Genomic DNA, 23,269 nt, shown 5'->3' with positions numbered 1-23,269 from the left:
TTTTGACCTGAGATCAGATTCTAAAAATGTCTTCTACATCCTGACAGTTTTCTGAAAAAGCTATGTCGATTTTTCAAAAATAGCAGACCTACAAGCTCATAGCGCGCCACCGAGTGGCGCGCTATGAGCTTGTAGATCTGCTATTTTTCAATAGCTAAAGCATAACATAATACTAACACCAAAATGGGTTAAGCTGTATTTATCTCATAAAGCAACACCTGCACAGTGATGGTGAAGAAAAGGAACTTTGACACTTTCAAACAAACCACAAATGTGTGTTAATTAATGTGTTCGCCTCAAGGCACACAAGTAGTGCAATTGTCTTCAAACTGCACAAAATATTTGATGGGTGGGGACATTGTTCCATATTTTGGGAGATTTAACTTCAGAGACACACACATTTAACCTCAGAGACACACATGAACGCGCGCACACACACACACACACACGCGCACGCGCGCGCACACACACACAGGGCAACCACCTCCTCACACACACTCCCACAAACACGAAGGACTATACTAGAGTACTAGACTACAAAATTAGGCACCTAATAATAAAATCACCGTACCCCAGAAAAAGGTCATTTATCAGCTTGTCTTTCTAATTCCAATTGTATATGCGCATTCAAGAATATAACTGAAAAGCAACTTTAGTTTTTTAGCCTTACCATTTCCAAGCCTAGATTCATGTAGGTGTCTCCTCCAGGGACAACTCTCCTCAGTTCCGTCAGGCCCCCTGTGATGGCCTCCCTGTCAGGATGGGAGAACACAGTCTGTTGAACCAGATGCACTGGGAGAACACATACTGTACACTGAAGGAGAAAAGAATGAGCGCTAATATAATAATGAAGTCCAATGTTTCATACAATCGTACATATCATTGCTGTTGGGAAGAAACCTTGTATCTTCATATTTCAATTGTTTTTTTTTTCATAAATGAATGACCTACTTTGGCATACAATGTCACACAAAAGTAGCAAAATAAATCTACAAGCTCAAAACGTTGAGATGTGTCTTGCTAGCTTTGCTGTTTTTACAGTAACAGTTTTGGACATACAGTATTAGGTTTCCATCCAATAGCAACGATATCTTTGTATAGTAGCTACAGTATATCTTCACAGTGCCATAAGTGCTGTTTCCCAGTTCCATGCCATATACTAATACTACTATATACTATATAGTGTCAGTACCAGCATGTGACACCGCATAAGACTTCTGAGACTGTTATGCTACGAAAGCCTTCCAATCTCTTCAAAACCATGGAAGGCTGAACTAACGACTGGAGCCTAAGAATTAAGCCTGCAAGATCAGTTTTGGGCCGAGGAAAGAAAATATTTTGAAACCTGGGTCTGTGGAGAAAACACTTTGAAAACCCGCTGGTATGGGATTTCACTCAAGATAAATACAGCAAGGCCGGACACGTTTGTTTTGACCTACTCGGTCACACACCAGATGCCAGGCTGGAATTTACAGGACAATTCCGATACCGTCAGATAAGATGGGAATCAAACGCTTTCATCAAGTGTTTTTTTTTCTCCTTTTTTTGGCCTGTAGTACTTTAAACTCCTAAAATATATTTAAAAATACTGTTGAGAGAATATAATTTGTGAGTACATACAGTACACATATACAAAATACAAAAGAAATTGATACTTATATGGGTCAATTTGGTTACATTTGTACTAGTGTACTCTCTCAGAGTACATTTTAACCCTGAGGATTTGACTGTGGACCACGCTACATTTTTGAGTTGCGCTAGGCTAGGCCCTCCAATGCACATGGCTTTCTGAAATGTTGTCATGTGGCAGCCATGGCCCCTCTGTGGTGGCAGCCATGGCCCCTCTGTGGTGGCAGCCATGGCCCCTCTGTGGTGGCAGCCATGGCCCCTCTGTGGTGGCAGCCATGGCCCCTCTGTGGTGGCAGCCATGGCCCCTCTGTGGTGGCAGCCATGGCCCCTCTGTGGTGGCAGCCATGGCCCCTCTGTGGTGGCAGCCATGGCCCCTCTGTGGTGGCAGCCATGGCCCCTCTGTGTTGGCAGCCATGGCCCCTCTGTGGTGGCAGCCATGGCCCCTCTGTGGTGGCAGCCATGGCCCCTCTGTGGTGGCAGCCATGGCCCCTCTGTGGTGGCAGCCATGGCCCCTCTGTGTTGGCAGCCATGGCCCCTCTGTGGTGGCAGCCATGGCCCCTCTGTGTTGGCAGCCATGGCCCCTCTGTGGTGGCAGCCATGGCCCCTCTGTGGTGGCAGCCATGGCCCCTCTGTGGTGGCGGCCATGGCCCCTCTGTGGTGGCAGCCATGGCCCCTCTGTGGTGGCGGCCATGGCCCCTCTGTGGTGGCAGCCATGGCCCCTCTGTGGTGGCGGCGGCTGCGTGCTGCTGCGCGGGACTCGGCATCACGTGCAGACATGCTACGTGGGGCTTAGTCAGCTCGGCAACGAGCTGAATCATTGCACAATCGTTAAAGTGTCCTCCTACCTGTTCTCGGTCAGTTTCATGATGGTTTTTCCTTGCGTGGAGAAGACGATGAAGGACATTCTCAGCATGGGGCTGGTAAAGACACACAATGGTCTCATGTCAATTACAGATGTCGGAACAGTGATGTTTTACTTTACCGTAATACATTATAATTGCCCTCTATAACAAACATTTTAAACACCTTAATATTTTAAGTTTCTTTATTTTATTCAAGCGGTTCAATGCCCGTCGCAAGTTGATGATGTGATTTGTCCATGAGTGGAGTTTTATACCTGATAAACTTCTCCGCCAGCTGCTCCACGAAAGAGTAGATCTCTATCCAGTGGTTTTTTACACTCCCGGACCTTGACAAAAACACAAAACAATATTATGAAGAATTTCTGTTGCTGATAGGAGTGCAATGTTTTTGAACCTCACTGCCCACCAAACAGTGTGAGTACTGACACGGCAGGAAATTCACAACAAAGTTATGTAGATTGTTTATAGTATCAGAAATACCTCCAGTACAGCCTAAAATGCTGGATCAGGTACTATTGGCGAGTCTATGCACTGATGCACCGATTAACATCACTTTTCAGTATCTGGCACTTTCTTTTTTTTGAGTGGTGGATTCTGCCAATGTTTTGGGATGGGAACGGAATGTTATTTTGGCGGAAATCCACAAATGGCAACAAAGCTCTGTTCCTTTTGAAATGCATTTGCAGCATCCTCCTCATTGGCAGAATCAAAGCTCCATGTGACGGTACCCTAACATCTGTATCCTTAATCCATTTTGACCTGAGATCAGATTCAAAAAATGTCTTCTACATCCTGACCTACAAGCTCATAGTGCGCCACTCGGTGGCACGCTATGAGCTTGTAGATCTGCTATTTTTCAATAGCTAAAGCATAACATAATGCTAACACCAAAATGGGTTCCCACCCAAAATGGGTTGATAGGAAACACCTATTCAGGTCAAAGAGCAAAAAACGTAAAGTAACACACTATATAATAGTGTAATGAAAACAAAATTAAATATCAAAATTAAATACAAGATAGTGGAGCAATAGAATCACAATGTTTTTTTAACCTCAATGCCCAATCAAACAGAAAGAATGTGAGCACTGAGCACCGACACAGCCAACAAAGACAGCTGGACTGTTTATATAGACAGTCATTCTTCAACCTGCTAGACCAACGATTGCTGATAATTATTTAATCAATATTTTGTCAAAACGTGAAACATTTCTTTGTAATTAATTTAATTTAACCACTTATAGTCTAGTTGCCAGCCCATAGAGCCTCATTGTGAACCCGGACATGTTGAGTACACCAAAGTTTTATGTTAGAAATGTTGAGCAATTTTCATAATTGGCATAATATGTGACAACCTATAGAAGGCAAAAATAATAAAAATTTCATCATGCTTTATGTAGCATGTGACATGTCAAACTAGGGGTTTTCATGATGCTGAATCCATTCCAAGCATTAGTTTAGCAAGAAAAACACTCCTTGGGCCATAGCCACTTAGGCTACTTAGCCTAAGGAGTGTTTTTGATATTATGCCAATTATGAAATTTGCTCAACATAATTATGCAAGTTAGCATCCGGCAGTTTCTACATGCTGGGGACCCATACTAAACATTTCTAACATAAAACGTTGGTGTACTCAACATGTACTCAAAATAGCCGATCTGTAACTAGCTCATAGATTACGTTTGCCTATGACGACATGCTCAAAATATGGACGCCGGGTTGAAAACTGTAATCGCAGCTAACGATGTAATAAACAAACACAAACTAGAAAAAGTGCCCTTCCGGGCACAGGTCTCCACCAGGTTATCCACAGATCCGTGCAGTTAGAGGTAAAAACACTTTTCGGCCAGTTATAGCGCCACCTTGAGGCTGAGTTGAAATTGTTCATGTGGCATTTCGTCCTCGGCCTAGTGGGAATGTGGGTGCACAATTTCACGGAAATCACGCGATGTGTTCATGATTTGCAGCATTTTGTTTGAAACTGAGCACTCCTGTGAACTTTGGAAGCCAATCTTAACCAATCAGGATGGAGTCTGATAAATCTGAAAGACCCGTTTCGTTGAATGGCTCTAGAGAGACTGTGTACCAATTTGCGTGATGTTTGGACAAAATCTGTAGGTGTACTGTGCAAAAACTTGTTCTGCACAAAGCGGCCTCCTGGTGGCGCTATAACAGGCCGTTCTGGAAAGTTTGGGGCAGAGGTTGATGGTTGGCATCCAGGGAGTGTGTGTGCAAAATATGGCATCGAAAAACTTGTTTTGCACAAAGCGGCCTCCTGGTGGCGCTATAACAGGCCGTTCTGGAAAGTTTGGGGCAGAGGTTCATGGTTGGCATCCAGGGAGTGTGTGTGCAAAATATGGCATCGACCGGGTTAACGGTGGCCGAGATTAGCTGTTCACGGACACACACACGGACACACAAACGGACACACAAACGGACACACAAACGGACGGACGGACACGCGGACGGACGGAGTGCAAAACATACTCTCCCCACATGCCTTCGGCCTGGTGGAGACAATAATGTCCGATGTACAGTATATATCGGCCAGCCCGAGATATGGGTCAGGCTCATGGCACAGAGACACATTCCATTATCCTGGACCTGGGCAATGACCTGCTGTCTGACAGTGAGAGCTACTGGTTCTTCTAGCCTGCCCTGCAACAACAACATACTGCTGCATACATTACAGAGTGTGGCCTGTCTCGCTAATGAAGCCCAGTCCCAGGGGGCTGCTAATGGGGGCTAATTGCTACTGGGCCAGAGAGACTGAGGTTAGACGGGGACAGATGCAGCAGCAGTCTGCCCTCTAGCAGACACCATGCAGCAGGCAGCTGGGCCTGTATATGCCTCCGTGCACACGTGCGCTCGTGTGTGTGTGTGTGTGTGTGTGTGTGTGTGTGTGTGTGTGTGTGTGTGTGTGTGTGTGTGTGAGGGGGAACAGATGGTCCCACAGTGCGCGGCCAGCCTAACAACAGGTTGGGGGCCCGTAGAGTGTAAAGGCTGTGACATGCAAAACAGAGGGACCCCAGAAGTAACACTCTGCAGGGAGTGTGTGTGTGTGTGTGTGTGTGTGTGTGTGTGTGTGTGTGTGTGTGTGTGTGTGTGTGTGTGTGTGTGTGTGTGTGTGTGTGTGTGTGTGTGTGTGTGTGTGTGTGTGTGTGTGTGTGTGCGCGCGTGTGTGCGTGCGCGCCCTGTTATAGCATGTTGATGACATAAGAGAACAGAGGGGCACAGAGAAACAACCCAGCAAGGGGTACGGGTGTAAGGGCTGGGTGGGACAGAGGGGGTGCAGGAAGGAGGTTGTAAACAGACCAAAGTCTGGTTTGATTTTAGACCTTAGATTCATCATGCATCTTTTGCGCCACCCCATTGATTTAACCCCTCGTGGTCATTCACCAGCTCGTTTCTCTTTCACAAATGGCATGATGGTGTATTTTAAAGAACTAATCCGGAAGGACACACATAGTCAGATCATTCAACATTCATTGTTTACAAGTGATACAAGCATAAGTACACCTCTGATAGCTGCCTATAAGATTATAATTGTGCAAATGTTTATCTGTCACAACAATGTCTACAGTGTCAGGGTTGGGTTTACATTTCTCTCGCAGGCAAACAAATAGGAGGGCGGCCAATATAAACCCCATCTAAGGTTTTCTCTTAATAGCTCTGCGTCCCTCTTCTAAACAAACAAATGAATAATGTCTGTGGGCAGTCAATCTGTTCTGTTTACAGGAAAGCTCAGCTGTGATGTTAGTAACCGTCACAATTGCGATAAAAAAGGCTCTTTGTCTACAAAGCACTATAAATCTGCAACCTCTAGAATAGATGGTGTGTAATTATGTGCTTCGTGGCTTTTATTCAACATAAGATGTTACGTAATGTTGCAATTCAACTAAACGGCATGCGGAGCGATGCTTGCTTCTCTTTCACAGAGGACCTGATGTCCTCACCGTCTCAATTAGACCACTTCAGATCGGCTATCATCTATCATTAAAGTCTTCGTTCGTTCTGGTTACTGCCATTGCACTTGGCCATATGCCCAAAGCTACAGTGTCAGTGAAAAATATATCAGCACCTACTCTGCAGCACCCAGACAAAAAAAGAAAACCCCACAAGGGTTATTATTCTATTTGTGGGCTACCAGATATACAGGAAAAATGCAGCCTGGTATTTGGTGCGGCTCAGACAAGAGCGATGGAATGCAGGGAGCCAGTGGTGTCAGTTGATCCCCTCCCGGCTGTGTCTGTTGGACACAGAACCCAGTGCAACAGACAGAACCCACCTCTCCAATATGCATGCATGACGTCAGCTTGGCAAACTGACAAGTCTGGTACATGGGCACCGTGGCAGTGGTATAGCCAAACACCAGAGCTCAACCTACACTTAAAAATAGAAGTTGTTCACGTTGGCTTTTTGAGGCGCATCTTAACCACAGCCTAGCATTACTATTCTGGGGGGGGGGCTATTTGGGGAGATGAGATGCAGTGTAGAAGGGGAAAAATAGGGTTCTAAAAGTATTGTATTTTGTTTTTGCAGAGTAAACAAGACAGGGTGTGATATGGCGTGGCTTCCCCTCTGATGTCATGTTGAAGACATCGTGTAGATGATGACAGTCTTGGCCAAATATGGGAGGGATGGGTGGATCTGAGATTATGTTTTTTATTTTATTTATTTTTTAACATTAAAATATTCACACACAAATAAGAAATCACTAATTGTGTTAAGAATATTCAGGGTTGTGCTTCCTTGGCCTGTACCGCTGTGGTCTGTGAGATTAGCTGTGGGAACACTCAAGCCCCACACACACCGTCTGCGAACGCCGCGCGTCAAAACAGCCGCCTTCGTTATTTTGGAACCTATGCCACACCGGCGGCGTCCGACGCGCGTTCACGCCTCGCCTGACGCTCCGATACGCCACTGTTCTATTTTCCAGGCGTTGCCGCTGCGCACCCGGTGTGTGTTGGGCTACACAGGAGTCGGACCCCCTCAAAAACGAGATGGCATGCACGCACGTGAGCACACAGTCACACACACACACACACACACACACACACACACACACACACACACACACACAGGCAGTTGTATTACTATACTTGTGACTGTGAGGAACAAGACAATTACAAATCCTAACTTGACACATCATCATATTACTTGACATTCGATCACACAGTAGGGATTAGATTATGAACCTACGTGGCACTTGAGGTCTAAAGACGAGCCACAAGTAAACACAGACGTGGGGAGCAGGGCCCACTGCTGCTGCGGCATCCAGACAGTCAGATAAACAGTGGCACACCAGAGGGCTGCTGATGCATGTCATGCGAGCCACAGTCAAATCCTCAATGTCAACTTAACTCTGATGAGTGTAAAAATGGATGCAAATTAAAGGGGGTGTTAAAGTGATATGTTTTTTTGCCGGGAAAGAAAGGTTAAACGCTCTATATGCTGATAGTAGCCTAGTCTTTGCTATATCAAGCAGAGTAGAGGGTCGGGCATAGGTTGTGAGCAAATCCCTTTTAGTTTGTTATATTTTTGTGTTCGTTCAACAGATTCGACATCATTTCATAGATAAATAAAAAAAGGTTCAAGAAGATCCACTTTTCTGTTCATTTACCACTGATCGTTTACTTTACTGAACAAACACTCCAGGAAATAGCAATGATTACTATCGGAATATAGAGCTTCACCGACACGCCCTGTGAACTAAGTTCAGGATTTAAAGTTTGTTTACTATAGACTAACTGTAGACTAACACAGGAGCTGTCTTGCTACTGTACGCTTCAGCATGTACAGTCCATCTGCTTATGGTCATAAACACTGCTGTACTCTTAACATGTTATGACATGCCAGGCTGTTCAGTGTCCCTGCGTTCGTGTAATCTCACCTCTCTCAGACTCAGCCCAGATATGACAACAATGTCAATTATAATGTCTGAATTCCCACAACTGTGAATTGGCCTGTTCTGCATATGTATATTTTTTGAAAGGTCTATTGTAACTGGTATTTATATTTTGAAGCCAATGCATTTGGACTTTTATTCAAGAGAATTAAGGATTTATAAATATTGCTCCTTTTACTTAAGTAGCCTAAATAAATGTAGTCACTAGCCTATTTCTCTGACTTCGGGAACTTCCACAGTTCTCCACCCCTGTTTAATAACTCACTTATTACCGTAACAATAGACACCTAGTCTGTGTGCAGAGAGAGAGAGGGGGAGAGAGAGAGAGAGAGAGAGAGAGAGAGAGAGAGAGAGAGAGAGAGAGAGAGAGAGAGAGAGAGAGAGAGAGAGAGAGAGAGAGAGAGAGAGAGAGAGAGAGAGAGAGAGAGAGAGAGAGAGAGACTACCATTCGTCTACATCTGCTCCAGCTGTGTCCGCAGGCAGGCGTCATCAGCCTGAAACTCAATCCATCCATCCTGCCTGAACGTTGCCCTGCCCACAAATCCACATCCCGTGGGGAAGAAGCTTAGGCTCTGTTTTCTCCCCCGGTCGAAAAGAATAACTAACAGAATAACAATAGGTATAGTAGCAAGCCTATACAGTTACAAAGTAGCCGAAAAACACTTAATGGGTTGAGCTTCAAGGCAAGCCTCAAAAGTTTCTTTCAAACATAAACTATAATACACAAAGCATCCAATGGACGCGTGTAGGACACACATGGGGAGAGCTCAACGCATACTGTAGCTATTCCGTCGCAAGACTGTTGTTGTTGCATGCCGAATGCCGACAACAAGAACCAGAATTTCGAGCTGACAACTTGAAAGATCGGTTTTTGTTGTCGGCGAGCGACACGCACAACAAACGCGTCGCCATGCGCTCTGTCTGTTTGTCTGCGCGTTTCTAAAGCATCTTTGAGGCGTCGCATGGCAATGCGCGGCGACGTAGAAGAAAGTCACTCTGAAGTCATAAATAATAATGTGGGGGGACACTCACTTGTCCAGAACAAAGTAGAGGTCGAAGGCACCTTGACAGGACCTCTCCTCCTCCTCCTCTTCCCCGTTCTGCTGCGCAGAGGACGGCTGCAGAGAGACAATCCCCAGCAGAAGCAACACGGCGAGAGACACGCGAATCCGCGTCAACGCCATCTTATTCCCAGGTTTAGGTTTTGGGTAAAAAAAAATTACCCACCAGGCTTTTTACTCTAAATAAAACAGCTTTGTTTGTTACATCTTCTCGGAACGTCGCACGCGCCACTCTCTTGTTTGTGGACAACAGGCTAAACAACTTGTTGTGTTGTTGCGGTCAGATCCTTAAGGCTTTCTCTGCTCCTCCAAAGCCCGGCTCGGCGTCCCTCTCTCAGACTGCACAGCAGAAGAGGGGGAAATTGAAAAAAGAGAAAAGTTGAGTAGCAGGATGGAGGAGCGACACGAGAAGGAGGAGATACAATACTACTTTCCGGCATGAGACATGATTATATGACCCCAGGCATAAATCAATCTCATCCATTTTATCATCATCAATGTCACTATGTCAGCATAACGCCAGTTTACACCAGATTGGGAAGAAGTAGGCTGAATGTTCATTGTTTAGGCCTACTTCAATGTGTAGCCGGCTACTGCAGTAAGTAGGCTAGTAGCTTATTATTGACAAATATTATGGCCTGCGTGCCAAATGTGAAAGTAGGCCTATATAGCTTATACTATAATGCTACTTATTGCCCATTTCACACTTAGTAATAATGCATGAATGTGTCCACTTCATGTTGTAGTTATTTAGTTTGAATAATAATAATAATAATTGTAATAATAATAAAATAATAATTATAATACAATGATAGCATATAATAACATAATATAAATCTGCAGAGTAACTAATAGCCTTAAAGGGATATTTCACTTGAAAAAAAACTTGAAAAAAACTCATTTTTGAGAGGCTATGTCCAGCTTTGAGGGTTTGTATAAAACATTGTCTTAACACAAACATTGAATGCCATTGATTGATTTATTGATTGATTGAAATATTTATTAACAGTTTGCAGAATTACAGTACATTTCCAGCACAAACTCAATACAAAGACTGTTAACTGTGAGTGGACAACCCAATTAAGCATTACACTTGTTTACAAGAGGGTCCACCTTGTTCAATTCATCAAAACATTTAGGGCTGTACAAATAGACACTTTGTACATCTCTGGGCGGTGGGGGCGGTTAGGGAGGATTCAGATTTGTACGGGGGCCAGTTTCGAATTGCAGCCGTCCGTATAGGTGCACTTTGAGAGCGGTTTTGACGGAGTCAAGGGATTTGCATGACTTAATGCCGAATCTGGGTTGTACATGGTTCGTTGCACTCCTTCTGGTGTTGTGGGTGTGGACTTTGTTAACATTAAGGAAGTATCTAGACAGGTACATGGGTATCTTGGTGGTGTATCGAATCTTGTGGACCAGACCCATTGCAAGATGCTGTACTCTACTCTGTCGTCGACCCTAAGCCATATAGCCTGTCAAAGTGGGCAGGGGTGAGATGGGTTCGGGGGGTGAGGCCAAGTAGGAGCCTGACCAGTTTGTTTTGGGAAGTCTGGAGCCTAGTTTTAAGGGCCTTTGAGGTGCTGTGGTACCAGGAGGTGCATGCATAGTCAAAGAAACCTTGTACGTGGACTCCTGTTTAGGTCTTCAAGGTGTTTTTGTTGACCAGTGAGGAGATCCTGTAAAGGAATCTTGTTCTTTGGTTGACTTTTTTGATTACGTTGGTGGCCATTTTATCACCGGAAAGATTGGCCTCCAGGATGGAACCTAGGTAGTTAATTTCATCTTTACGTGTGATAACATTGTCACCCACTCTAACCAAGAAGCCATTTGCCTTGAGATTACTATTAGATCCAAAGAGAATGGATTCAATTTTTCAAGATAGTTCCTGTCCGAGACTATAGCAGTGCCGAGTCATCTGTGAACAGGAACAAGTTGCAGTCACAAGCTGAGGTCATGTCGTTTACATATATTAGGAACAGTAAAGACCCTAGTATGCTTCCTTGTGGAACGCCACAGCTCACTGGGAGGGGGAGGGGGGGTGTTCCGGACCATTCACCTCCACCATCTGTTCTCTCCCCTGCAGGTAGGATTGCATCCAGCTCACTGATGTGCTATCGAAACCAATTGCTTTTAGCTTGTTAACCACTAACCAGTATGGAGTGGTTCACGGTGCCATTGAAATTGAATGGCCAGTTTTGAGTGTTTGTGTAAACACAAACATTGAATGCCATTGACAATGAATGGCCATCTTTGAGTGTCTGTATAAATAAACACAAACATTGAAGATGATGATAAGAGCGCCAATCCCTTCTGCAGGATTTTAAGCTAATTGTTGCAGTGTGCCTGCTGAAACCTGTGGTTTTACTCCCCAAAAAACTTGGGAATTCGATATTGGATTAAATCCACTTAACTGGAGTGGCATGGTGCTCTGATATGCCCCCATCTGAAGAAAAGAAGAACTGCAAAACCTATAGGCTACAAGACAAGTCAATCAGGGGTCTGGATGAAAATGAACTGAGAAGAAGCTGCTTTTTTCAGTCGTGGACTTAAATTATATTGACATTTTTATATTATTACATTCTAGAATGCTGGACATGTTATCCCATATTAAGAAAATGTTTCAGCATGGCTGCATGGCTCCATGCAGTGAGTCATTGGCCCTAGACCAAATGTATGGCAGTAATTAGTCTAATCATGGACATTAATATGTGTGGGAGGTATTGTGACATGATGACATCTTATTGTTGTCAGCACAATGACTTCAGTGAAAAGCTGTCGAATGTACAAATGAACATAGGCTGTTATTTAATGTAGGCCTATATAGTACAGTATATCATGTAGCAGTATATTACTCCAGTTTTAGCTTCACTGCATTGGCTTCCGGTTGTTTCTAGGATTGATTTTAAAATAATTGTACTTGTTTATAAAGCTCTCGATGGTCTCGCACCTTCCTACTAAAACATGTCTGCCTGCCTTAATATGTCCCAAACCGCCCAGTGGTCTTCCACTGCTGGCCTGCTCGCTGTGCCTAAAGAAATGGCAACTAAAAAACACGGTGAAGCAGCTTTCTCCTTTCTGCTTCTACAGGCCGATGGCGTGGAACAAACTCCCCCTATACCTTCGACAGGCAGCCTCTGTAGACACTCTTAAAGCACAGCTCAAGATCTATACTTCTACACTCTTGCTTTTAATTGATATTTTATTCATGTGCTCACTGTATTGCATTAATTCTATTATTTAATGTTTTATTTCTTGCTTTTCTTTTTTGCTCCATTGATCTGTAAGGCACTTTGAGCTGCATTTCATGTCATGAAAGGTGCTATACAAATACAAAAGTTTTATTATTTGTATTATTATGTAGCAGTAGTGGCCCATGTGGCCTCTGCCTATGATGACCAAAAGGCTAATATCTCCCCGGGGCAAGGGGGAATTTTCCTTCAATCAATTAGTGGTTAAGATGTTGGCTTTGCTGGGCGTTACATGTAGGCCTGCATGCGTGTGTGAAATTATAATTATCTAAATCATGGTCTTGTAAAATTAATTTCATTCTGCAACTGACAGTCAGCGATGTTGCATGAAGAGAGAGATCCCAATCATCCCATGACCCTGACATGTCCAGACTGGACCAAACGTCACAGGATCGTCAAGGTGGTTGAAGCACTGATTCCAGCTGTCATGGTTCTGCTGGAAAAAGAGGACTAAAAGAAGAAGAAGAAGCAAAAGTATGCAGGAGAGCCTTGGCTTCAAGTTAAAAAAACATGCAGCACGTGTTTCACCATTAGGAAGACACAACTCCCATGATGGATGATGATGATGATGAACTGTCTTGATCTCCTCCAGTCTCTGGACTCCAAAAAGAAGTATATCTATCAGCCAGCAGAAAGAGAAGTGAATATTTATATGCTCACATGGATGAATTGAGCTGAAATCTTCCTTCTGAAAGCTTCCATTGAGCTATACCTCCTCCGTGTAATGTCCTCCTGATGCTCCATGCATGCCGCTGTGAGCTCAGAGGAATGAGGCCTTCTGTTCCCTCAGTGCGTACCACAGCTGAACCAAAGTAAAGTCAGCCAGAGTGCCACTGAGGATCCAAGTCCAAACGACGCGGATGTGGTGAGCTCCCTTTTAGAGTACACATGCAGCGCTGTCTCCATGGTTCAATTTCAGGCCTCTTGACCAGGCTGAGCTGGCTGATGCAGTATACTGAGATGACTGGAACAGCCTATAAGTGCTCAAGGCTGACTATACAACAGTGCATGGTGCCCAAACCTTTTAGCTCAAGACCCAAAAGAAGATGTTTGGCCGGGACGCAAACAGTGGACTACTACTTCCTCCTGGTGGTGGACATGCTTGCTATAGGCCGGGCAGATATTGGACACAATTCTGTCCCAACCCAGCAGGCAACCTTTGGCACCGGTGCCAACATTGACACAAAGGAATTGGTGATCACTGGCACACTACTGGTGTGAGAGAGAGTGTGTGTGTGTGTGTGTGTGTGTGTGTGTGTGTGTGTGTGTGTGTGTGTGTGTGTGTGTGTGTGTGTGTTTGTGAGACGCAACTTGGCCTGTTGTAGCGCCACCATGAGGCTGATTTGAAAACTATCAAGTGGCATTTCTTCCTCAGCCTACATTTTTCCTGTGACCATTTTCCAATATTGGTCTCCGCGGCTCGCCAATTAGGACTCCTAATTCCACTGCATCCATCCCTCTGATGGGTACATCTGCTATGGGCATTCCTTTTGCTTCCAAGTCCCTCCTTATCTTTCCGTTTGACGCTTTAATCATATAGAACAGCTCAACTTGGGTGTTTCCAATAAATGGACATCAATGCTTTGATTGTTCTTAATATTTCTCAAACGAGCCTTCACTTTCCTGCAGGTAATTCTCTGGGGTGTTTTGGAACCAAACACATACATATTCAACGTTTCTTTACCTATAACTGGCAGGTTAAGTGCTCTGGAAATATCCTCTTTAATGAAACTGCGGGTGCTACCCCCATCTAATAGGCACCTGCAGCTATACTTGGCTTTGCATTGGTGCATCTATCCAAATGGTAGCTGTCTGCAGTAATACTGTACTATTGTCAGAGTTGCTTGCTACACTACTAACTGCATCTGCAACACTGTGGTCAGCCTGTCTGTCGTTGCCGTGGTCGGCGCGTCTATCATGCGCTGTATATTGACTGGCTGTTTGATTGCAAACTGTTTTGTGGTGTCTGCGCCCGCACTCTTCATGTATATAGTTTTTCACAGAAGAGGGTATTAATTTGAATTGTTTGGTCAGAATGCCCCTGCGATGGAGGATTATTGATGACTGACAAACAAGTGACAATTCAAACGGGCTATCAAAGTCATTCCATTTATAGACGTTTAATTTTAACTGTATAAATAATCACTTGACAAATAGGGCCTGCTTCAATTAAACAAAGGGATTTAACTTCACATACATTGTGGATATCATGGTGGCATTACTGGCTACTGGCATAGGACTACCTTTGTTCATTAATTTGTTGTATGGTAATCAACAGTTGTATGGTAAAACCATACAATGACCATTCAAATGCCATGGTCCAAATTCGCCGCATGGTTCACCAGTGGTTGTATGTGGTATATAATCAACGATTTGTCTGGGCATTAATGGATTATTCTGTATCAAGGTTTTTGTTTGGATAAATATCCTGTTGGATTATCAAGCGTTCCTTGCATGGTAACTATAGGCTACAGTAGCCTATTTAGCCTGTATATGGCAGTATAGGCTTTATGAGCACATTTAACCTCAAAAGCTGAAATTCAATTCAATTCAATCCCACTCCAAATTGTCTCGCGTATAACAGACAACTATTCCACAATCTCCGATGGAAGCATTTGGAAATTGCGCGAGGCTAACCCGGCAAATGACAATAAAAGAGTCCAAATTATAGTCCTATTGGATATCTCTTGTAGAAAAAACATAAACTTGTATAGCATGTATAAACTCTGATAAGCCTATTGTTCCTGTTTTTGATAGGCTATAAAAACAGCAGTATAAAAGGAGTGAGACTGAGAGACAGACCCTTTGGCTGATGCCAAATAACTGCACCTTTTGTTTAATAATGAATGAGACAAGCAAGTGTTTGTTATAGGGGACCAAACGACACACGCTTCGGTGTGTGACTGTGTGTGTGTGTGTGTGTGTGTGTGTGTGTGTGTGTGTGTGTGTGTGTGTGCGCGCGTGTGTGTGCGCGCGCGCGCGTGTGTGCACTTGCGCGTGCGCATATTCTACCACGACTACGCTACGCTTCAATGCGCTTTCTGACGAACATAAGTGTGTGATCGTGTAGACTAGAGAGAGGAGGCAGTAACGCCAGTCAGTCAGTCAGTCAGTCGCTCTCCTTCGCCAGAGGAGAACGGAGTCTTTCTTTGCCATTGCACCTGCTGCTGGAGATCTGCCTTCTCGTAGAGACGAGGCGACCATTTGAATTCATGGCCAGTGGGTGAGTGGATTTATGCATCTTATTATTCCTATTTTCATTTAGGTCTCCATAAGGCTATACATATTTAGCCTATATATTTGTGTTTGAATTGGATTTTTGTGTTGCCATGATGGAATCATAATCTTTGGATAGTCAAGTCAACTGTAAGAAAAATAATAAAATCGATAATAATTTACAAGTTACCGTAAGCTTTGTTGACTAGCCAGAATGATAAATATCTGTTAAATTAATAGAATAAAAGATGCCGGTGAATCAATTGCATCTGTTGACCAGTTTACGCAGCACAGGAGACAGTTGCGCTGCATGCCTCGCATGCCTGGCAGATGGGGGGACAAAAGGAGAAACCGACTGAATAAATTTACTGCAATAGGCTACATTTAGGAGGGCTAAATTCTGCCCAAATTAGCCCAAAATTGCGCAATTGTATAGCCCCTATAATGTAGGCTCTATATGCAGCCTGATGCAAGCAGACGGAACAGTCTATACAAAATCAGCTATCAGCAATGACAGCATGCATGTCAGAAGCGATTAAAACATGACTAGTCTAGATAAGTCGTTTTCTGTGTTTAACCAAAACACATTTAGGCTCTATGGGCAATACAGCAGTCTTTTTTGCCAACCATGTTTTAAGTTTAACTTTTAAAATGTAGCCTATAATTATATATGTTTTAAATATGTGTTTAATATCGAACTGCGCATGTTTTCCCACAGTTTAACCATGGACCTCAGCGTTCTGCCTCGGTCTGTTTGGACCAGTGGGGACAGCAGATTCCTGCAGCCTCCAGCGGATCTGTACACCAGCGTGGTGGTGACGCGCAGCATCCCTGCGGGCACATCTTTCGGTCCGTGCGTGCTCCAGAACACCTTCTACGACACCATCGCCTTCATAGCGCAAAAATCATGCGACAAACGAACCAAATCCTACGTGTTCAAGGTGAGTTTAAAATCTAAGCATGCAGAGAAATAACAGATTTACTGCATGGAGTGAAACTTTGCGTGCGTAATTTGACTCTTATTACAGTGGTGTATAGAAGGCTACTCATATATAGGCTACTTAAGTAAAAGTGCCTATAACTGCTAACTGCCTATAACGCAGTGTAAAAATATAGGCCTACAGTGCATGGTAGCCGAGCCGTAGCCTAAAAGTCCTATAGGCTTATTCAAAATGTAATTTGAGTAAACAATATATAAACGCCTGGCATCAAAATAATATAGGCCTATAGCTAGGGCTATATAGGCCTGTATTATATATATTATTTTATTTTATTTTATTAGTACCAAAACGTAAAAATGTTGCAGAACTTAAATTTCAATAAATATTATTGTGTTATTGAGTGTTAATGTGCATCATGTGTCACTTTATGGTAGCATAGTTGGTGAAGGTGATTGTAAACTTTAGCCTATATGTGCTGCTCGGCTGCTTAATATTAATCATTGTATGAAGTATAAAGTGTAAAAAATGGAAACACTCAAGTAGCCTAAATGTCTTTAGCCTACTTCAAAATTGTAGTAATCCAGTACTTGAGTAAATGTGTTTGTTAGCCTACACCTGTCAACATGTGTGTAATGCTTAATTTAGAACATATAGCAGATAAGCTCACAAAGCATGTCCATTGTCTGAGTGTGTGGATACCCTACGACAAAGTAGACCTATATATCATGCACTGAAGCCCATGGTGGCTCTCACAGTGGGATCTGGGGACTTCCAGGAGTATAGCTTGCAGGGGTCTCCATGAACCCCAAAATTAGTTATAGCATCACAATTATTTTAACCATTCATATTTTATACTTTGCCTATTCAAAAATAGTAGATCTACAAGCTCACTTTGTGAACTTGTACATGTGCTATTTTTGATAGCACATGTCAGCACATAAATCACACTCGTGTGAACTTGAGCGGTGCTGTGTGTGTGTGTGTGTGTGTGTGTGTGTGTGTGTGTGTGTGTGTGTGTGTGTGTGTGTGTGCGTGTGCGTGTGTGTGTGCGTGTGCGTGTGTGTGTGTGTGTGTGTGTGTGTGTGTGTGTGCATGTGCGTGTGTGTGTGTGACCCCAATGCGGCTCCAATTAGCTAACTGTTCAGTGTGATTGACCCCAATGATCTGCAGGGGTCAATAGGTCATGCTACAAACCATTCTGTGCTCCAAACAGACAGACAGACCTACACAAAGCCCTTCATTGTGAGCACTTAGCACCGCTCATTTATTTTAAAATTTTGAATTATTCAGATTTATTTTGTTTTGACACAAATCTTCACTTCTAGGGGACCCTATGGCAGAAAATATTTTCAGGTGGGGTTACGAGGCCAAATACATAGCCTATATACAGTACATATAAATGCGGGGGTCCTTGCCATAAAAACGTATGAGAGCCACTGCTGTAGCCTGCATAATAAGCATTATATTCCGTGTCAACAGGTAGACCCCGAGGCCATGCGCAGCTCGGTGCTGGTGCTGTCCTGGCTCAGGCTGGTGCAGGCGGCCCGCAACCGAGAGGAACAGAACGCCGAGGCCTACCTGAAGGCGGGCCAGCTGCACGTGCGCACCACGCGGGACGTGCTGCAGGACCAGGAGCTGCTGGTGTGGTACGACCCGGAGCTGTCCCACCTCCTGGGCTTCAGCGACATGATCACACGACGGCCCGGTGGAGGTGAGAGTCGTGAGACCACGAGGCACAATGATGACGGCCCTCTATACTCTGTGTTTCTGACCCATGTTTTTGTTTTGTTTTTTTACACGACTCCCATTTTATTTAATTTAAATATATAAAAACTACAAAAAATAAATCACTTGTGTGACTGTGTCCTGCAGGGCAAATGTCTCTCTTTTGGGTCTGGGCCTGAAAGGTTTCGGAACCACTGCTCTATATACCGACTGGCTGCACGGGGCCACATGGATGTCGACTCATTAAAGACCTGAGGCACATTCTATACAAATGCCTTCTAAATATATAGTTCTCAGGCCTTTTCAAGGGTCCCAAATTTAGAATTTGGCTGTGGATCCCTCATCTGAAAATGACTCTATAGCCGGGGTCAGACCTAAGGGTCAGACCCCCAGCAGGGTCAGGGGGTCTTTGACATGGGCTTCCATGGGGTCCCCAGCTAAATGATTATGGTTAATCTCCACCACTATTACAACTACATACAAGATGATACAACTGTTAACAAAAATCATTTTCATTGTTTCACCTAAATTGACCAAATTAGCCTACAGAACACACTGCACCAAATCATGTCTAATTAACAATATCCTACACATGTTCTACCCCTAATATATATATATATTTATAAAGAAATAATTATGTCCTAATCCATAAAATTATGGCCCTTAAAATAATTGTTGAGAATCACTACGTTATAGGCATGCTTATCGAAATGCATTTATTTGTCTCCTTCAGCAGACCGATAATTAACGTCTCATATGTATCTCTTTGACAGAATTAAGATGTACAAGGTGTAACCAGATCTTCAAGAACGAGCATCCATACCTCGCGCACTGTCGGTTCCTGTGCGTCCAAGCCAAAAACGAAGCATGGAGCCGCGAGCCTTACGACGAGAAGGAGATAAAGAAACCACGACGGGTGACGGATTTCCACAACATCGCCAGAGACCTGGAGCATAAAAGATGCGGCTCTGACGACGACGCCGAGGTTTCCCCCAAGAAAAGGAAGCACGAGGACATCGTTTATCCAAAGGGAAGAAAATCGGTCCTTCTGGAAAAAACGAATATTTCAAATGATAACAATATTACGCAGCTAGACAGAGACTACCACCAGTCGACGTTAGATGCATCTGCATCTATTCTGAAACTGAAGGCGGACAGGTTTAAAACGGACCATTTGGAATGTAAGAACAGCGGTTTCGCTGAACACGGAGAGGCCAGGGGGAACTTTACGCACGATGGAACAACGGACGCGGACAGAGAGACGGAGCCCGGAGGAGAGAGGAGTAGCTCTGGGTTGGGTTCGACAAACAACAGCAGTGCGTTTACCCTGGTCCTGTCGAGCGGCCCCGCCGCGGGGGAACAGAAAAGCGCTTTCTGCAGACCCAGAAAAAGGACTTCCAGTGAATCCACCACCACCACCACGCTGCATCTATCCACGCCACCCGCCGCCATGGTCGACGTGTTCACTCCGAGAACGGTACTGGGACTGGGATCATCATACGGCAACCTAATGGCACCTAGCAGCACGCTGAGCGGGGAGCTGCAGCAGCAGAGCGCACGGCAGAGCGCGCCGCCGGGCGCCGCGTTCCATTACGCGCACACGGAGCACTGGTCGAGGAGGATGGGCGCTCAGCTCCAGGCGAGCGCCGCCGCCTCGGCGGCGACGCTCACGGTCCTCCCGCCGACGTTCACGTCGTTCGGCGTGTCGGTGCAGAACTGGTGCGCCAAGTGCAACCTGTCCTTCCGCATGACGTCGGACCTGGTGTTCCACATGCGCTCGCACCACAAGAAGGAGTTCGCGGCGGAGTCCCAGGTCCGGCGGAGGCGAGAGGAGAAGCTCACCTGTCCCATCTGCCACGAGTACTTCCGCGAGCGGCACCACCTCTCCAGGCACATGACCTCTCATAACTGAAAACTATTAAAAATGCTCTTTAAACTTTAGCGGTGGTGTAAGTGATTTTTGTTATTATTATTTTTGTTTTGTTAAAAAGACAAGTTAAAGCGCTATATTTTGTTAGTAATCGAGTATCTCCCATCACCAGCTCTAAACTGTCACATAGGCCTACTGGTGTGGTGAGGACCCAAATGCAGAACAGCCAGGCAGAATACTGTTCAAACAAACCTACCAGGCTACCACATATTTATTAGTACAGGTGAACATAAGACGCCACAGATAAACTAACATGATGCATGGGGAACAACAGGCTCAGCTGATTGCAAATGAGCCATGTAGCCTACATAGCAGGCTATATACAGACATGAAAATGAAAACTATCACATGAACATAAACATATGAAAAGACGGAGCTTCTATAGTGTTCCAGATCCAAGTTTGTCAGCCCATTTATTTGTTTAATCATTTCCATTTTTACTTGTTATTTATTCTGTATAAGGTGTCAGCTCGAGAGACGGGAGACCGGGACACGGCCGTTATGACAATGAACAGGCTCAAAATATAGATATTTTGGCTAACTAATTTTAACAAAAACGTATAATAGCCTACCTTTAAAGTTAGTAGCCTATAGGTTTTTGTTAAAATGAGATTGATGCTTGATGTTTAAGTTGATATAGGCCTATTTAAATGATTTTGTCTTAGGCGGCGGCCTATGGTGAATCTTTGATGTGTAGTCCTGTCGGTGAATGTAGTGTAGCCTACAGATATTGACATGAGGGCCCAGCTGACGTTTGAAGCATGTCCACTAGATGACGATAGAGGTTCATGTAAACCAACCTGTCTGTAGGCCTACGTCGTTAGTCCTGTTTCCTAGGCTAAAATTAAATTAAGTCTGAATTGTGCCTTAATTAAACTCAGTAGGAGGACATTCAGGAATTATAGCAGAGAGCGATACTGGGGCAGTTGTGATTGTCTCGATGCAATTTACAGTGACAAAATGGTCTGTTTGGTTTACTACAGATATACCGAGTGTCTCTTTGCACATTCAAAACTGAAACGATCAAAAACGTAGTGTTGTTCGACTCATTCTTTCACCCTGAGTGACTTACTTGTTCCAACAGGTGGCAGTAGCGACTAACCTTTCTCCACCAAAAACATCTAATGTAAAAAGTTCCTATACACATCAATCAACCATCAATACATCCAACCCATTTACCGTATTGGAAGAAGTTTAATTAAGTAAAAGTAGCAACACTACAAGAGATACTCTGTTAAGTATTATTATTATTCAATATTTTATCTGAATAAAAGTACAAAAGAGTTGGCATCAAAATATATAGTTAATACCAAAGTAGCCCATAGGGGTACTCATTACGCAGAATGACCCATTTCACAATCATATAGGATTGTAATTAGTATAATGCATTATTTGTGTTAATCATTTTAATATTGTAGGTGGGGGGCTAGTTTAAATTTCTGTATGTAGCCTACTACATACTGTGTAGCTTAACATAGGCCTATAATAATACATCATAAGTTATCACTTAATGCATGTTTAATGCATGTTTTATTAATCCTCTGATATGTACCGTACGTAGCTAGTGGAATAGAAGTATTATAGTAAAAAATCACACCCTCTTTTCGCTCTTGTCATCGTACATCAATTTATGTTAGCGGATATTTGACATTGCTACATAAGGTACATACACAAACATGTGATTGGTTAGCCGATTTGCTCGTTTACATATGACGTTAAGTTTTCCCTTCAATGTCAATCGCGTTTAATGTTTTAATTTACGTCATATTTAGCGGAATTATCAGCTCTTATCATCATACATCATCATGAATCATCTCATACTGGCCAATGGCCAATAAGAATGCCTGTGATTGGTTGGCTGATTCGCTCATTTACATATGACCCCTACAATGTCAATGGCGTTTAATGTTTTGATGTTTAATTTATGTCATATTTAGCGGAATTCTGACGTCATTTCTCCGTTCATCGTCAATGGCAAAACCTGAGATGGGCGGGGACAAAATGTAGCGGACATTTGACCAGAATTCTCTTACCGTGGTCAATGGCAAATCTTGAGACGTGTGGGGACAATAGCTGTTTATAGAAGGGGCTAGCGCCCCTTATAAATATAGAAATACTTGAGTATAGTAGCCTAAAAGATAATTGAGTAAATGTTCTTAACACCACTGCAAAAATGTACAAACAACATACAGTGAAGTATGGACATAAATAACCTCATTTGCAATTCAATGAGATGAGGTGGCAGGAGAAAGTTCAAGGCAAAGTCAAGCCTTGACCCCAGTTGAAAGTTCAATAGCTTTGTAACATAATCACAAATTCACAATTTACCATGAAAACCCTAGGCTATAGGCCGTGAAAACAACTACAATGTATGTCTGAGTAACCAATGTGAAAGTAGACATACATTCATGCTAGTAAATGGGCTGTGCGAAGAAGAATAATTCTATAAACAAGTGAAACTGGAAGTGATGAAACAAACAAACAAACAATTAAAAAAAGAGCAGACAATATTATACATATACAATGGTAAGATAAATAGTTTCTCTCTCCTGGTTGGATGAAATTGGTTTTCTGTTTACTAAAGAGCTGGGGCCTGGAGAGATGGGGAGACCACTGTGCTGTATAGACTGTTCTATAGCAATGATTCAAATTTTAATAGAGTTCCACCTTTAATTTTAACATTTGTGATGCAAACCTCCTCGACGTCCCCAAAACCAAACGCCGTACGTGGGGGTATAGAGCTTTCG

At 43.6% G+C, this 23,269-nt stretch overlaps 2 protein-coding genes across 2 annotated transcripts in view; one reads left to right on the top strand and one right to left on the bottom strand.

The window, feature by feature from the left end:
• antxr1d (ANTXR cell adhesion molecule 1d) overlaps positions 1-9,794 on the bottom strand; it is a 50,361-nt gene extending 40,567 nt beyond the window's left edge. The window contains exons 1-4 of the mRNA XM_083775563.1: positions 9,431-9,794; positions 2,747-2,818; positions 2,475-2,546; positions 671-752 (exon numbers count right to left, since the gene is read on the bottom strand). Of these exons, the coding sequence (XP_083631689.1) occupies positions 671-752; positions 2,475-2,546; positions 2,747-2,818; positions 9,431-9,582 (378 nt within the window). The 5' untranslated portion in view covers positions 9,583-9,794. The remainder of the gene's footprint in view (positions 1-670; positions 753-2,474; positions 2,547-2,746; positions 2,819-9,430) is intronic.
• A 6,008-nt stretch (positions 9,795-15,802) lies between these two features.
• On the top strand, positions 15,803-20,504 carry znf488 (zinc finger protein 488; the record flags this gene model as incomplete). The annotated part of the gene is made up of 4 exons (XM_083774653.1): positions 15,803-15,933; positions 16,645-16,867; positions 18,347-18,578; positions 19,366-20,504. The coding sequence occupies exons 1-4, from the start codon at positions 15,923-15,925 to the stop codon at positions 20,502-20,504; spliced, it is 1,605 nt and encodes a 534-aa protein (XP_083630779.1). The 5' UTR covers positions 15,803-15,922.
• Between the last annotated feature and the right edge of the window lie 2,765 nt (positions 20,505-23,269).

The sequence above is a fragment of the Protomyctophum parallelum genome, assembly GCF_964188405.1.
Source record: "Protomyctophum parallelum genome assembly, chromosome: 10".
NCBI lineage: Eukaryota > Metazoa > Chordata > Actinopteri > Myctophiformes > Myctophidae > Protomyctophum > Protomyctophum parallelum.
This window is presented reverse-complemented; position numbering and strand designations above follow the sequence as displayed.